This window comes from Theropithecus gelada, chromosome 5 (assembly GCF_003255815.1).
Source record: "Theropithecus gelada isolate Dixy chromosome 5, Tgel_1.0, whole genome shotgun sequence".
Taxonomy (NCBI): domain Eukaryota; kingdom Metazoa; phylum Chordata; class Mammalia; order Primates; family Cercopithecidae; genus Theropithecus; species Theropithecus gelada.
In genome coordinates this window covers 149,885,920-149,902,153 of record NC_037672.1, presented here as the reverse complement: position 1 = coordinate 149,902,153, position 16,234 = coordinate 149,885,920, and the positions used below count along the sequence as shown (strand labels likewise).

The 16,234-nt window shown below is 46.8% G+C and overlaps 1 protein-coding gene and 1 long non-coding RNA gene across 2 annotated transcripts in view; one reads left to right on the top strand and one right to left on the bottom strand.

Annotated features, from left to right (window-relative positions):
* Positions 1 to 12,789, bottom strand: part of FHDC1 (FH2 domain containing 1) — a 39,527-nt gene extending 26,738 nt beyond the window's left edge. The window contains exons 1-2 of the mRNA XM_025385986.1: positions 12,263 to 12,789; positions 6,708 to 7,332 (exon numbers count right to left, since the gene is read on the bottom strand). Coding sequence (XP_025241771.1) covers positions 6,708 to 7,205 — 498 coding nt within the window. The 5' untranslated portion in view covers positions 7,206 to 7,332; positions 12,263 to 12,789. The remainder of the gene's footprint in view (positions 1 to 6,707; positions 7,333 to 12,262) is intronic.
* Positions 12,790 to 13,084: 295 nt separating this feature from the next.
* On the top strand, positions 13,085 to 15,634 carry LOC112625329. The gene is made up of 2 exons (XR_003119563.1): positions 13,085 to 13,485; positions 14,702 to 15,634. It is a non-coding gene; the product is annotated as an uncharacterized LOC112625329 (long non-coding RNA).
* The last annotated feature ends 600 nt before the right edge of the window (positions 15,635 to 16,234 follow it).

Below are 16,234 nucleotides of genomic sequence, written 5' to 3'. Positions count from 1 at the left end.
GATCCTTCCAAAGCAGTGTTATAAGAATGACTGCTGAAGTCCTTTAAAGAGGGTTATCACTACACATGTAAATTAGCTTATCTCACTTCCCAAATGCTTGCTGTCTCAAAGCTGGGCCATTCAGAAACAAAGCCGGGTCGGATTGGGTGGTGTTTTGGAATCATTCAGAGCAGCGGAATCTGCACATGGGATCCCAGTGGGACTCACTGGCTGCACACGCTGACAAATCAGAGGCAAGAAACTGCCCAAAGAATAGGGATAAACAAACCCAGCCAATGAGCAAACTGCATCATCCCCTCCTTCCCACCAGCTCCAATCAACAGGCCACACCAGGACATGCAGGCAGGACGGCCACAGAAGTCAGTGCCACCGGTACAGTCAGCATACTGCAGAGTCCGTTAGCTCTCCCCCCAAAAGTCCTACCAAAGAGTGGCAAACAAGGCAGCTAGAAATATAAGGTAATGCGGTAATTAATGCACTCAACTCATTTCAAGGATTTCCTACTAGGATGAGAAGGGAGCCTGGGCTCTACTCACAGTTTCCCCGCAACTGCCAGGGGGCCAGGGTTGTGCTGATACCCACTGAAACAGTCAGCAGCGCTATGCCACTCAGCGAGGCGTGTGAATGGCTACACCACCACTCCTGCTAAAACCTCCAAATCAGCTCTCCTAGTTTATTCTACCACAACTTTTGTAGTTTCAATTCACTTCATCAATCCACTACGAAATCTGCCTCCCATATCCTTTGAACGAAGAAGAATTTTTTTTTCAGTTGTGGTAAAATACAAATAACAATTACCATCATAACTTTTTTTTTTTTTTTTTTTTTTTTTAAGAGACAGGGTCTTGCTCTGTCACCTAGGCTGGAGTGTGGTGGTGTGATCATAGCTCACTGCAGCCTCAAACTCCTGGGCTCAAACAATCCTTCTGCATCAGCCTCCTGAGTAGCTGGGACTATGGGTGTATGCTATGATACCTGGATAATTTTTAAGACTTTTTTTTGTGGAGATGAGGTCTCACTATGTTGCCCAGGCTAGTGTTGAATTCCTGGCCTCAAGCTATCCTCCTGTCTTGGCCTCCAGAAGTGCTGAGATTACAGGTTTGAGCCACTGTGCCTGGTCCATAACCATTTTCTTCTTATTATTCCTATTACTGAGACAAGGTTTCGCTCTGCTGCCCAGGCTGGAGTGCAGTGGCACTATCTCGGCTCACTGCAACCTCCACTACCCGGGCTCCAGCACTCCTGCATCAGCCTCCCATGTAACCGGACTATAGGCACAAGCCACCATGTCTGGCTAATTTTTAAGTTTTTTGTAGAGATGGGAGTCTCACTAAATTGCCCAGGCTCCATAACAATTTTTAAGAATACAGTTCAGTGGCATTAAATACATCCACGTTGTTGTATAACCATCACCACCATCCATCCCCAGAGCACTTCATCTTGCAAAACTGAAACTTTGTACCCACTAAACAATTAACTCTCAGCCCAGTGCGGTGGCTCACACCTGTAATCCCAGCACATTGGGATGCTAAGGTGGGCAAATCACTTGAGGTCAGGAGTTCGAGACCAGCCTGGCCAACAAGATGAAACCCTCTCTCTACTAAAAAATACAAAAAAATTAGCTGGGCATGGTGGCATGTGCATGTAGCCCCAGCTACTTAGGAGGCTGAGGCAGAAGAATTGCCAGGAGGCAGCGGTTGCAGTGAGCTGAGATCATGCCACTGCACTCCAGCCTGGGTGACAGAGGGAGACTCCATCTCAAAACAACAACAACAAAAAAGACAATTAACTCTCCATTCCCCCTCTCATTTCCTGGCAACCACCATTCTACTTTCTGTCTCTATAAATCTGGCTACTTTAGGTACTTCCTATGATGGAATCATATAGTATTTGTCCTTTGTGATTGGCTTATTTAGCATAATGTCCTCAAGGTGAAGGTAGAAACTTTTAAGCCAGTTTTGCTTTTTATATCAAAGGGGGCTTCTTTACCTACTTAAGTAACACTACATAGTGGCTATTTCCATCCCACTTCAAGTCCTGAAAAACAAAAATGTAAAGATCTTCCTCTATCCTCCAATATGGACCTAGCTTTCGGGTTTTGATGCTTTTTCATTTTCTTTTTCATGTTTAGTTGGCTGTCAATTGGAAATTGTTATTTCCCCCAACTTTGGGGGAAAAAAATGAAAACCCAGTTGAAGCACATTTTTTTCCAAATGTATTTGAAATGCTCTCTCTAGTTCTACGGTTCTGGATTGTGAGCAATCCTGAAATTCTAGAACATACTGGCATCATAACAAAAGGTGAGAATGACTGACAGCTGAATTACAGCGTGGAATAAAATATTTAATATTACTTGTCATAAATTTAGAAAAACCAGTCTTCCTTCCATCCTTCCCTTCTCTCTCTCTCTCTCCTCTGTGGTCTTCTTTTTCTAATTAGCCATTTTATTTATTTCCTAGATGGTCAATGTTATATGGCTGCAGACATCATAGTGAATGACCTCAGGTGTTTCAATATCTATGTTTTCTTTGTGAGCCCCAATTTTGAGCTGTTGATGCCTCATAAGCTGATCCCTTTGTGCTTTTGGTTCAGTTCTGTCCAGTTCAGTAACCTTTTGTTTCCTTTGGAAGATACCAAACGGCTAAGATATAGCCTTCCCTTTAAGAGCTGGTCAAACTGTAGAGGGAGACACACACCCTCAGCTAACACTGGTGGAAGGCTCCCAGGAGGCCTGAGGAATGTCAGTAATAGAGGGTCAGGAGCTACAGGGCTTCTAAGGGGATGGGATCAGCAACTCTGAGAAGAAGATGAGTTTAAGCTGAATCTCTCTGTTCTTATCCCCAGCAATATGTCTTTATTTCTAATTGCTTTATTACGGTTTAATTATTATTATACTATCATATCTACAGTCTCTTAGAGTTAATTTTTAGTTAACAAAGATACAAGGATAGTAACATTTCATAACTTCCCATACTAAATGTCTTTTTTTCTTTTTTTTCCTTTTTTTTTTTTTTGAGACAGAGTCTCGCTCTGTTGCCCAAGCTAGAGCATAGTGGCTCGATCTCCGCTCACTGCAACCTCCCCCACCCACATTCAAGCGATTCTCATCCCTCAGCTTCCTGAGGGCCTGGGATTACAGGCATGTAACATCATGCCCGGCTAATGTTTGTATTTTTAGTAGAGACAGGGTTTCACCATGTTGGCCAGGCTGGTCTCGAACTCTTGGCCTCAAGTGATCTGCCTGCCTTGGCCTCCCACAGTGCTGGGACTACAGGTGTGAGCCACCGTGCCCATCCCCATACTAAATGTTCTAACTCACTATTTAAATGTTGTTCTTTCTAAGTTCAGCCATTCTCCCATCTTCCATATCTTGCAGCAAATTTCTTGCTTGCAAGTACAATGGAACTTATTAGTAATGATGTGTAAGGCTTTAAAGTATAAACCAATCACATAATGTCAGGCTGTTTCTGTAGGAGGTTATGATATTTCAAGGGTCATAGTCTGTGCCTGGGCAAGTTTGAACCTCCAGAACTGCAGCCTGTGTTGTAATGTGGTGATGCTGTGGCTCCGGGCTCAGGAGCAGTGCTTCTGCTGAACAGGCTGCGGAGGGAATTCTGCAGTCCACACAGACAGATGGCAGGACTATTACTTTTGACCCTGGACTCCGCTTACTGCAAAGTGAGTTGGAAGATTTATTACTGATCTTTGTTAGACAATAACCCTGCTGAGTTCTAACTTCTTCAGAAGAAAATTGAAGGAAGGAAGAAAAGAGCATGTACCATATTCTTTTACTGCAAAAGAAGTATATATAATACTTCTAGCCACGCTACAGATAACATGAAAATTGAAAATAATTCTGGATAATCTCAGTTATGTGACAACATTACCTAATGCACTTAAAGGGATCATTCTCAACTATTTATCATACCCAAATACTGAAGAGTTGCAGAGTTAGATTATCTTATGATACACAGTCACGGTGATTTACTTTTTCTTTCTAATATGCTGTCTCTCAGACCAGGACCTACAAGTGTTAAAAGCAAAGATTTCTGTACACCCATGTACACAGCAGCATAGTCACAAGAGCCAAAAGGTGGAAGCGACCCAGCTGTCCATCAACAGATGAGTGGATAAACCAATGTGGTCTATACATACAATGGAATAGTATTCAGCTTTAAAATTCTGACACATGCTACAACACGGATGAACCTTGAGGACATTATGCTAAGTGAAATAAACCAGTGACAAAAAAGACAAATATGACATGATTCCACCAAAGGAGGTACCTAAAGGAGTCCAACTTATAGAAACAGAAAGTAGAATGATGGCTGCCAGGGGCTAGGGAAAGAGGGGAACCGACAGTTCTGATTGAACAGGTATGGAGTTTCAGTTCCGCAGGATGAAAAGTGTTCTGGAGAAGGAAGGTGGTGATGGTTGCACAACAATGTGGATGTACTTAATGTCAACAAACTGTTTAAAAATGGTTAGGCCAGGCGCAGTGGTTCACGCCTGTCATCCCAGCACTTTGGGAGGCCGAGGTGGGCAGATCACTTGAGGTCAGGAGTTCAAGACCAGCTGGGTCAAAATGGTGAAACCCCATGTCTACTAAAAATACAAAAAATAGCTGGGTATTGTGGCACGCCCCTGTAATCCGAGCTACTCAGGAGGCTGAGGAACGAGACTCTCCTGAACCCAGAAGGCGGAGGTTGCAGTGAGCCAAGAGTGTACCACTGCACTCCAGATTGGGTGACAGAAAGAGACTCTGTCTCAAAAAAAAAAAAAAAAAAAAAAAAACTTTTTAAAAATGGTTAAGATGCTAAATTTTTATGTTATGTTATTTCACCACAATTAAAAATAATTTTAAGACCATTTAAAAAATAATTCTTAAAAAATAAGTTAATGACAAAAGTGTAAAAATCTGCGTAGGGTGCAGGGGTGGAGGAAGGCAATTGAGACAGAGTATTTTTTTCCCTGAATTTCAGATCTGCTTTAGAAATGGACATCTCTGCTTCCATCATAGCTGAGAAAAGATGCCACACCCCTGCCACTTTCCTCTCTCTCTCTCTCTCTCTCTCTCTCTGAGTGGTTCTTAACCTCTCTTTAATTTGGGAACATAAAGCAGCAAGTTCCCCTTAGCCTCTTGAAATTTTCCCAATTCACAAACGATGCCACCTACTCCAGCCTGACAGCTGCCTCCCCGGACACGGTGAGCTAGCCCTCTTCTGTTACAGGCGCTTTGGTGAGACACAGGCCTCGTTTCCATGTGGGCCCACCCAATAGTTACTTCAGTATTCTTGAATTTCAGTAAAGAGAGCTGGGAGACAATAGTGAGAAATGACCTACTGTACAATAAAGAACCTCTGTTGGGAGCTGGGGCAAAGGCCAGGGTACTAAGGAAATGACTTCTTGCTCCTTCCAATATTAAAAGGATACTCCAGCAAATAAAAGGACTTTGCATAAAAGGAAGAGACAGGCAAGCCTGTGTTCAGCACTGATGGCACTAAGGGTTCTCATGAAGATTTCCTTCTCAGATTTATGCCACAGTTTACATATAACCCCAGTGTGTCCTGCATTTCATAAAAAATAGACTCTTCGCTATTTCAACAGGAGATCACACAATCAGCTTTAAGAGCCCCCCAGTGAATTAGTGGAGAGAAGGAGTTAACATGTTCCTGAGCCAGAAAGAGAAAAGAGGTCAATACTGTTGGCTCAAGAATTCAATAATGCATAGAGCTCCTACTCCATCCCAGGGCCCTGCCCATTCTCTTATCTAATCAGCTCCATCTCTGACCTGTTTTCTCTGCTCCTTTACGACATATTTTTAAATGATGAATTTCTGTTGTCTTTCTCTGTTTTGTTGTTGTGCTTTGTGGGGGGGGGGGGGGCAGCATTCTTTCCTTTTATTTTTATTTATATTTATCTTTTCTAGCAGGTAGAGGTTTCTTCAAGTTTCTAAATTGACAGTGTTTACAAGTGTAATTTTTGATGCAGTTTCTGTAATATATGGTGATCTGCAGCTCTGGGGTCATGCTTTCAGTTAACTTCCTGAAACTTAATAGCTTTATTTTTTCTCAAAGTAACACATTTAGTGTTAACTAGAAACATCCTTCCTATACAATCTCTCTGAAAACAGCTTTATGCTTTGTCTCTTTGGAAGCCTCTGTTCCCCAACAGCCATAATCTAGTTCAGAGATCTGAGGAATGAAGGCCATCTTGAAACACTTGTTATATACAAACTAGAGGAGAAAATAAGGGTAAAATCCTAAGGATGGACGTCAGCTGATGGTGTTATTTAACAAAAGGTAGTCTGCCCCAGTCAGCTCCAGTTCATTCCAGATAACCAATTTTAGAAACTCAGTTTTTGTTTCAACAGAGACTAACGATCCTGGACTTCAGCAGAATTCTCCAATAGGGGAACCTTCAGCAGATGTGCTAGAGATAGGGGCAGTGATCCCAAATAGCATGTTTTCTGCATGAGGTCATAATCCACCAGGGCGTCTGGGAGGATACAGCACGCACACTTCTTACACTTTCTCAATACTCAGTTCAAGCTCATCGTAAAGACTCTGCCTATCATTTCCAAGGCACATTTGCTTCTATTATCTCATTTCTTAGGGATGTCTAGCAATTGTTTCAAATGTACACACATCCCAAAACACAAAACAATGCAGTATGTGGAGGATTAGCCCTCCACCTTGCATTCTTACCTCTTCTCGAGCTTCTCTGAAGGATGAATTTGAAGTTCTTCCTCTCCTAGGAAGGGAAGACTTGGTGGTGTCTTCCTGCTGCCCAAAGAGCTCCTCAATGGTCTTTGTATCAATTTGGTAGTGATGCTCCTGCCTGGCTGCCAAGGTCCAGATGTTGGTTTTGCCCCGAACTTGCTCCTCCGGAATAGTTTTCCAAAAAAAGCTTCTCATCCGCTTTTTCTTACCAAGGTGGCTGTAGCCGTTCATATGAGTAGTTGGGGGTGGGCCTGGTGGGGGAGGTGGGATGGGAGGCTCCCCAGGAAGTGGAGGTGGTGGGGGTGGAGGAGGGGAGGAAGGACACTCTTCCCTTGAACATGAACATGGTGGAGATGGAGGGGGTGGAGGAGGAGGTGGAGGAGGTACTGGAGGCGGTGTCTGCCCAATCATGAATCCAGGTGCTGTGGCAATATTCCCATTTTCTTTATCACTGGCCAAGGAGACACAATTCATAACATGCATAGTACTGTCGCCTCCTATGGAGATAATTTCTTGGCCTTGGAGAAGACGACACAAACATCAAACCTGTGTAGCACTTTTTCACCTGCTATCTGCCGCCAGAATAAAGGGCAACTGTCCTCTTCCAAACCTACCAAGATAAAACGAATATAAAATTAGTTACAGACAAACAGTTTCACATCAGCATCTCCCTTCAGAGGCTAGATCAATCCTCTCATATGAGTTACATATGAAAATCAATGAGGGGCAACACATCCCAAGTTGCATTACAAGGAACCGATGCTTTTCTAAATGTGAATCAAATTTTACTACCTGGAAATTCTGCCAAAAATATTGCAACAAATCCAATTGGAAACCTTACATTAATCAACAAAGCACATACATATTGAGAGCCTGCTATAGGCTCAGCAAGTATTGCTCACTTTATGAATAAACTACTTGTTTACTAACTAGTTTGTTCTCTTTGGACAATGGTTGCCCAACCCCTAGGGAAACTGCCCAAATTGCTGAAGCATTAGGCATTAGTGACCCTACCTTTTCCAGTCTGGACATGTCTCCTACCAATCATGGGTCAAAAAAGGCATCTTGCACCTTGGACGGATAAGGCAGGGCATTTGGAGATAATATAATAATGGCCTAGCTCATTTTCCTAGAATCAGGGCCACCATATTTCTGCTCTACCTGGTGATGTGGCTTTCTCCCAGATAGAGAAAAGAACAGCAGATATGAAAAACGAGATTCCAGCCCTAAATCAAGCTTTACTGCTTACAGTTTTAGCCAAGTCACTTCGCCTCACTAGACTTCCATTTTCTCATTTGTAAAATTAGGAGAACACATTAAATGACCTCTATCATCTTGGATTCTAGTTAAGCCACTCTTTGGAAACCATCACCTACCTCTTCTGCTTCTGACACTTTTAGCAAAGAAGAGATATGCCCAAGGACATGCTGCCCATGTCACATCTACCCCATGTCTCTTATACACAATCACCAACTTACTTTAGTGGGTTGCATTTTTATGGAATTTCAAATGTTTGTTTTTGATGCTGGGCTGTTACTGATCTGATGTGAGAGGTCAAAACAACTAAATTTCTTCAGATATGAGAACAGGTAAGTGGGAGTGCAGAAAAGGCCCCATGCAGGCTATTGAGTGAGCACCCCAACTAGGTGGGAGTGTGGAAAGGGGACTATTTCCTGCAGATCACAAAGGGCCATACACAATGGCTTTTTACACTGCACTTCGGGATGTAATTATCTTTTTACAGCACCACTGTCAAGCCCATACTTACAAACATAACTTAATCAAATAATTTTGGACTACACAGAAGTAAACAATCTGATCTCACAGATTCAAATATTACAAAATGATTTACATAGAACCATATCCAAAAGACAGGGCTGCCTTGGGAATAAGAGTGGAGATTCTAGGAATAGACTGCTTTTTCTCAGAAAGTTCTGCTGCTTTCGAGATGTGCAACGTGAGATGAGGTCAGTAACGTCACCTACATTTCAGCATCTCATCTACAATATGAGGAAATACTTGTTCCATTGGTTTGTATAAAAATAAAGAGCTAACACATGTATGGTCCTTACCAAGATGCCTGGTACACAGTTAGCTATTATTTATAACAATAACAAGCTGTTCTCATATGTGCATATTACTTCCCTTTATTTTCACAGGTATTACATTTGCTTTAACATATGTATTGGGTTTATAGATAAAATGCCAAGTTACCCCTGGCTGCTAGGAACAAACTTGTAATATTTCCATTCTTTGCTATCGAAGTTTGTGAGATCTGTCCTTTCTCAATTCTTGCTGATCATCTATTAAATTGTCTCCATATTTCAAAAGCAAATATTTTAATGAAACATTTGAATATTGGAGTTCTGAAAACTGCCTCTATATGGGAGGAAAATGGCATTTCCAGCTATTAATTGGATACTTTAAAAAATCATTTTAACCATTTTTAAGTGTGCAATTTAGTGGCATTAAGTACATTCACAGTGTTGCACAGCCATCACCACTGAATAGTTTTTAAATAAGTAAAATGGAAAATATTTTTTCAAGCTGACATACAGCTCACTTGAGATGCAACTGGCTTCTAGAAGGAGTTTTCATAATTATCATTAGGGGCATAACTAGGCTGTTTTCATAGTTGGCACCCTTAAAGCAAATGACTCATTGTCAATTACAGTTTATAGTTATATTTGAACTCTTCTTTTTCAAGACTGTGCAGGTAATTTTGGCAGTTTATCCTTACATATTTAAAAATACTTCGGTACATAAAACATCTCATGTATAGAAGAGTGGTTAATCCTCCAATTTACCTCCAATTCCAGATATGCTGACTTATTTATAGATTATCCCTCTTAAGAATGGTGATAAGCTCAAAAAGTCTCCAATCTAGAAAGCAATAACTCATTCAGTGCTGCCTATGTACAGATGTGCCACTAAACCTCACAATGCAAATACAGAGATATTGACAAAGACTAAGGAAGACTATATACTCCAAGGTTAAGCAACCTCACTGTTTCCTAACAACAAAGCCAGAAAGGTGCACGTTTTAGTACTGTGCTTTGCACAGAGGAAGTGTCAGATAAACAATTGTCAAAGTAAAAAGTGACACTTGTTAGCTCTGTAGTGGGATGATTCTAACCAATGCCCCATGTAAAAGAATGTTATTTTTAAGTTAAAGGAAACAAAAGAAAATGTACAACACTGTCCCTGGTATGCTGTCTGATTAATTTTTTCCCAGGGTAACACACAAGGATCCTAGCCCTGCAACAGCAACAGCTTCTAATGAATAGGTTCGCCAGCAATGATTAGCCAAGACACTAATGCTTTTACTACCCTTACTCCAATAGGGTTTCCCCCTGGGCCAGGATGTCCAATGTGAAAGAGGTGGCAGGAAAAGCAGAGTACAGACAGAATTCTAACCCTTTCCACAGCCACATGGAAATTAAAATAGAGAATATACAAAAGAATGCTGGATTTGCTGCAGTACTGCCCACAGTAGAGATGCAAACACACACTCTCCAGGTACACTAGGAGAACGCAGGTGATGCCGCAGCCCTAACAGACCACACTGACTGCCTGTTTCTCACAGCTGACAATTGCCAGTAGGGACAATGGGATTAGCCCCCACTCTGGAAAATGCTAAGTAGTCCCATCAATCTGCCCCTGGGGAAGACAGAGACAGGCCTGTATGTAAGATCTCAGCTACAGGTTGGAGACCTCAGCAACAGGATGAGGATAGCTGCTAAGGCTGACAAGTGCCCAGCTCTGAGTAAAATGCAGAGCTGTCATGGCTGGGTTCTGAAGATGGGAATGTCTCTCCAAGTCCCCTAAGTGCTACTCATGACCCATCAGAGTTGTGTTTGAGTGGGACTCTCCCAAAGAGGCTGTAGCTCAGTTGAGCATCTTTTAAGTATGTGAAATTTCAATAAAGCAATGCTGTGATCATGTACTTAACTTCTAGTTAATTGGCAGGCAAAAAATCTTAGAACGTTCATTAAGGGTCTTCAAAGCTGCCCCCGGCCCCCTCCTAAGCTCTCTTGCCTAAACAGCCCGCTGTACTTTTTTCTTGGTGTCAGAAACATCCCTAGAAGTTCTAGTCTCGGCCGGGCGTGGTGGTTCACGCCTGTAATCCCAGCACTTTGGGAGACCGAGGTGGGCAAATCAGGAGATGAGGAGATCAAGACCATCCTGTCCAACATGATGAAACCCGTCTCTACTAAAACACACACACACACACATACACACACAGTAGCTGGGCGTGGTGGCGCGCGCCTGTAGTCCCAGCTACTTGGGAGGCTGAGGCAGGACAATCGCTTGAATAAGGGAGTCGCAGGTTGCAGTGAGCCGAGATCGCGCCACAGCACTCCAGAGCCAGACTCCGTCTCAACAGCAAAACAACAATAACCAAAAAAAGAAGTTCACAGCACTCCAGAGCCAGACTCGTCTCAACAACAAAACAACAACAACCAAAAAAAGAAGTTCTAGTCTCTTGAAAGGAGTCAAGAAAAAAGAGTATGTAGGTTTCATCTCACAGTGTATTTAAGGGGACAGCATGTTCCCGGACGTCAGTTTGGAGCTCAGGACTTTCTTGGACGAGGACCAGTGGGGTCTTGGTGCTCAGCTGGTCACTCACTCCTTTGGTCAACAATAATCAAAAGGAACATCAAGGAAAACCTGCCAGAAACCTTTCCCCTTGACTCCTGGCATGTGCCATAGATGAGGCGGGGGCAGGAAAGGCTGGCCCACATGCTTCTGATGACAAACCGGGGCAGAGCAAGCCGAGTTTGAAGAGCAGAGGTAGAGAAACACACCGCCCTATTTTACTGCATTTGGGAGAGAAGAAAAGGATGGGGAAAGTATGGGCAATTCTAAACTGGAATTCTTACTCTCACTCCACTAATTCGGGAAAAGGCTCCTCCACCACCACTTGTCTTTCAAAACTTTTCTTGATTATTAAACACAGAATGTCAGTCGGTACGATACAGTAGGGCCAGAGCCGGACCGTCCAACTCTTCTGTGAGTTCCGTCGTCTGTGTTCCATCTGCCTGTACTCCAGGCAGCAGTGAAAGAACCCAGGAAAACGCGTTCCCAGTCAGCGCCTTCAATCTGCAGCACAATGTAAACATTCACAGACGTCCAAGACCAACACCGGAGAGCGGAGGAAGAATGCCTGTATTTGACTGTACATTTTCAGTTTCTCTTACTGTCCCAAAACCAAGAAAAAAAAAAAAAAAAAAGTACATGCGTGCCAAAGGATGCTCTAGAGAGAGGGAAGGAAGCGCTGGCTGCTCCTTCCAGGAAGACAACTGTGGGTCAGTAGAAGGGGGTCACAGACGGCCGAACCCCGGAGATCCTTTCTGTCCACACAAGAAGTTTGAAAACCGACCATTAAGTCTGGAGGAAATTCGGCCTGGGGGGTCCTGGGTCACCACTTCTTTCAAGTTTGAATACATAGTAGTTTACTAGGTCTCCGCATTAGCCAGCGGTCCGCAGCCTCCTTCCATCCCCAACCCAGAACCCCCGTCCCTGCCCGAGCCACTCACCAACAAGCCACCAGCTGGACCGCGAAACCCCGGGAAGCCGCACTGGGGGCAGCAAACTGAACCCGAGTGGGCGGCCCCGTGGGCCGCGCGGAGCCCCAGCCGGGTCCTTATCAGCGCCGGGCAGGAGCTCGTCGCTGCACGAGGGTGGGGCGCCGGTGCGCGCGGAGATCGACGCCCACACGCGCCGCGCCGGCTCTGCGGCGGGGAGAGAGGCCGCGGCCTGCAGGGCGGAGACTGCAGGGCGGGCGCCTAGCGCCGGCGGTGCACGACCCTCGGCCTTCCGCAGCGCCGACCGCTTTTCCGTCAGGCGGCTGGAGCAACTCGGTCGGCCGCCGGACCGGATCGCCCATTCCCGGCCCCCACAACGTCGCGAGGGGGTCTGGGCGCCGCCCCCACCCCCCGAGGGGCCCCAGCTGGAGAGCTCACGCCCCCCACGCCACGCCCCCCGGGGCGCCAGCCCCTCTGCGGGGGCTTAGCACGCTGCGCCCAGAAGTGGGGTGGGAGACGGCTAAGGGAGATGTCCATGTAATTGAAACGAAAGTGGGGTGTCTTGCGGCTCGCAGACACCCGGTCTGCGGCGGCCGCGCGCTCCCACCCCACCCCGAGCCTCCGCCGCGACATCTTCCCACGTCCCCCGTACGGGTCGCAGGCGCGGGGGAAAAGCCTCACGGTCGCACTGCGGCTCTGCCAAAAGGGAGCCGGGACGAGCCGGTGAGAGAAACACGCGAGAGACTCCTGGCGTTTGAAACCGGTCAGAACCCGCTCTCCAAGAGCTGGGGACACCCCTTGTCTGGAGGCTGATCCCCAGCCCACCCGCTTCCTCCTCCTCCCCACACTCCTGCAGGCGCGGGGCGCAACTTGTAACCCGAACTTCGCGCAGCCGGAGCGAGTGTGTCGGGGCGAGAAGCGCCTAGTCCTCGGTCCGCACCACCGCACTGGGTCCCCGCCACCGCCACACCACTATCTCAGGGGCCAGGCGTGGCCCCCGGCTGGCTAGGGAGCCGAGCGCGGCGCCGCGGCTGCGCATTCTGTGCGGGATGCCGCTGTCTCCCACGGGCGGGGATAAACTAGGGGGCGGTTGATCTGAAATTCTTAGCCACGGCTAATAGTCAACCACCCAAGTGCGACCCGAGGCAGCCCGGCAATGCAGCTCGTTCTCCAGACGCGGGTCCACACCGGCGCGTCCTCGCCTCCAGGGACCGATCGCAGTCCTCCAAGGCCGGGTAAGGGCGACCGCCTAAGTTACCCGGGTGGATGTGGAGGGAGCTGGAACCTCCTTTCCAGCTTTCCCGGTGAGGCTCGGAGGAAGCCGAGACCCGGCACCCAACGGCCGCGCTTCTCGGCGCCTCAGCCTCGGGTCCCGGCCAACACCCCGACCCCGACCCTCCCGAGCTGCGGGGCTCCAGCTCCCCGTGTCCCGCGCCGCGGTCGCCCCAGCCTCGGCTGCCCGACCCGCACTCACCCGCGGCCAGCGCCCCCCGCTCCCGGCGCGCAGACCGCTGCAGCCTCCCGCCGCTGTGTCGACGCAGCGGTCTCCTCCCGGTCACTGCAGGCCCAGCAGCCCCGGAGCGCGAGGGGGCAGGGCGGGGCGGGGCGCTGCGGCGGCCTCAGGTAACAAAGCTGCGGCCCCGCTGCTCCTGGCCCGTCGCGAAGGGCAGCGCGCCCTTTCCTGCTCCGCCCCTCCCTCGCCCCCCCTTCCACCCTCCGCGCGCCACCGTCACCGCCACGCGCTCACCTTCACCTGCGTGGGGCCCCGGGGGAGACGCTTCGGGGCACACTGCTCCCCGCACCCGAAGGTTGGCGCGGGGCTAGGCCCGGGGCCAACGAGAGATGTAGGGGCGGCAGGAGATGGAGATAGCTGGGCTGCCCAGAAGAGCCAGGTGTCCTCGGGAACGGGCAAGAGGAGGCGCCAAGCTGGCTTCTGAACCGGCAAGTGCCTTTTACAAAGGAGCCTTTGCGGCAGCCTCCCGGGAACCCTCTCTTGTGCACACGGGCGCGCACACACTCTTATATACACGCGCGCGCGCGCACACACACACACACACACACACCCGCACACGCCCCCCAACGCACGCGCCCGACCACCCTCTGCCCCAACACTTTCTTCTCCCTGGAAACCTAGTAGCACTTGGGCGAACTGTCCTGTCCCAGCTCCTGCAGCTGAAACCTGGCTGGGCCAGAGCTTCCCAAAGGTCAGCTCCTCCCTGGGGCCTGCCAATCTGTAAGTTTGTTACCGTTTTTATTTTGTTTTTGTTTTTAATTCTCTATAATGATAACAGGAACCTTTAGGTTGTATTAAAGCGTAAAAAGACCCCTCAAAAATTTTTGCCAGGCCCGATCGAATGAACGCACGCTGTCTGGGAAACGCACACTCCTCACAGAAAGAAACAGGGGAATCGATTTCATCACTTTTTTTTCTTTCTTTTTTTTCCTTCAAAGTGACTTGGGCCGCCAAGCAGTGAGAAGCAAGTAGTCAAAGAAAACATCCCGGGCAAACCGGCTGACCGAAAATCCACTGCTGGGGTAGGGAGGCGCCCCCTACGGGGATGAAGTCATCGCTACCTTTGACTCTTTGATTCTAGATAATCGACCAAGACTTTTCCAGCCTCATGCCTGACGCCTTCCGCTTCCTCCACCCTGGTCCTCAGTCCCTGAACTCTCAGGACAGAATTCCTGGCCTCCATATGCAAGCCTTGGATCGAGAAAGAGAAACTATTAGTGTAAACAAACCCATCAACAAAAACCAGAACTGTGCCTGCCAATAGCCCATTTCTTGGCCATTGATCCGAGCATGAAGAGAAATGGATCCAACTAAGAGAACCTTAAAATCTTAAGGAATAAGAAAATGTAATAAAGAGAAAGACAATGTCATGCTCAGGGAGCTAATATTAATCCCAAAGCAATATTGACTGTTCAGGCTCAAGTTAAATTACAGCAGATCGAAAGTGAGGAGTGGAGTGGCATCTTCTTTTCTTTTACTGTCGACTTTGTTAAATGGGGACTCCACACTCCCTGCCTACTCTTCCCTCCTCAACCCCATGACAGTGGCATCCCCGCAACTGTATTGAGCATGCGCTCTAAAAACAGTTACTTTTTGAGAAGTCAAGTCTGGTGACCCATCCTCAGCCCCTCGTCCCTTTGATCTCCTTGGCAGCATCCTACCCTAAGGCCTTCTCTATGCTTCTCTGGCCTTCTCTGCTGACCCTTCTCTTCCTTTGAGGACAGTAACAAGGTTCTTCCAACTCTTGATCTCCCATTATCCCATAAAAATACCTTCTGATTTCAAATTGAACCCATCCAGATGTCGTGGGGCCTGAAGCTTGTATAACTCCTCCGGGAGCTTCTTAAAGGAAAGCAACAAAAACTTACAAATGTAATACTAGACATGCATCCTTGGAAGGGCCCAGGGAAAATGAGGGGCTTGGAAACTTGAGCTTCAAGGTACATCTCCGGGTTTCTCTTCAATGTCAGGGACTCTTGAATCCATATGGTCGTTGTAAAATTTCAAGTCCAAATTCAAATATCCAAAAGTCAACTCATCTTTCCCTCAAAACTAGTACTCTTCCCGCACCCATCACCTCCCCCTCTTTACCTAAGACCTGGTTTTTCTGTTTGAAATCCTAGCTTTTCCTTTGCTTCATTTTCTCTCTTAAATTCTTTAAAATTCAAGTATTTGCTAAATTTGCTGCTCTTTCCCAAGTAACCTGTCTTATTTTTTACATGCACCATCACCGCAGTAACCCTAAGTAGTGGAAGAGGGAACCAGTATTTATCTGCTGTTGGCCACATATCAGGCACCACACTTGATTCTCACCATGATCCTATAAGCATTCGGATTTGCCGGCTTAGAGAGGTTAAATTGGATACCTACATCTACTGCCTTGGTGTTCTTTCTGCTTCTCTCTTCCTAAATCCATCCCAAAACTGCTGTCAGTTCACTGTTTTTAAAAGTCTGATTTCATCACATTACCT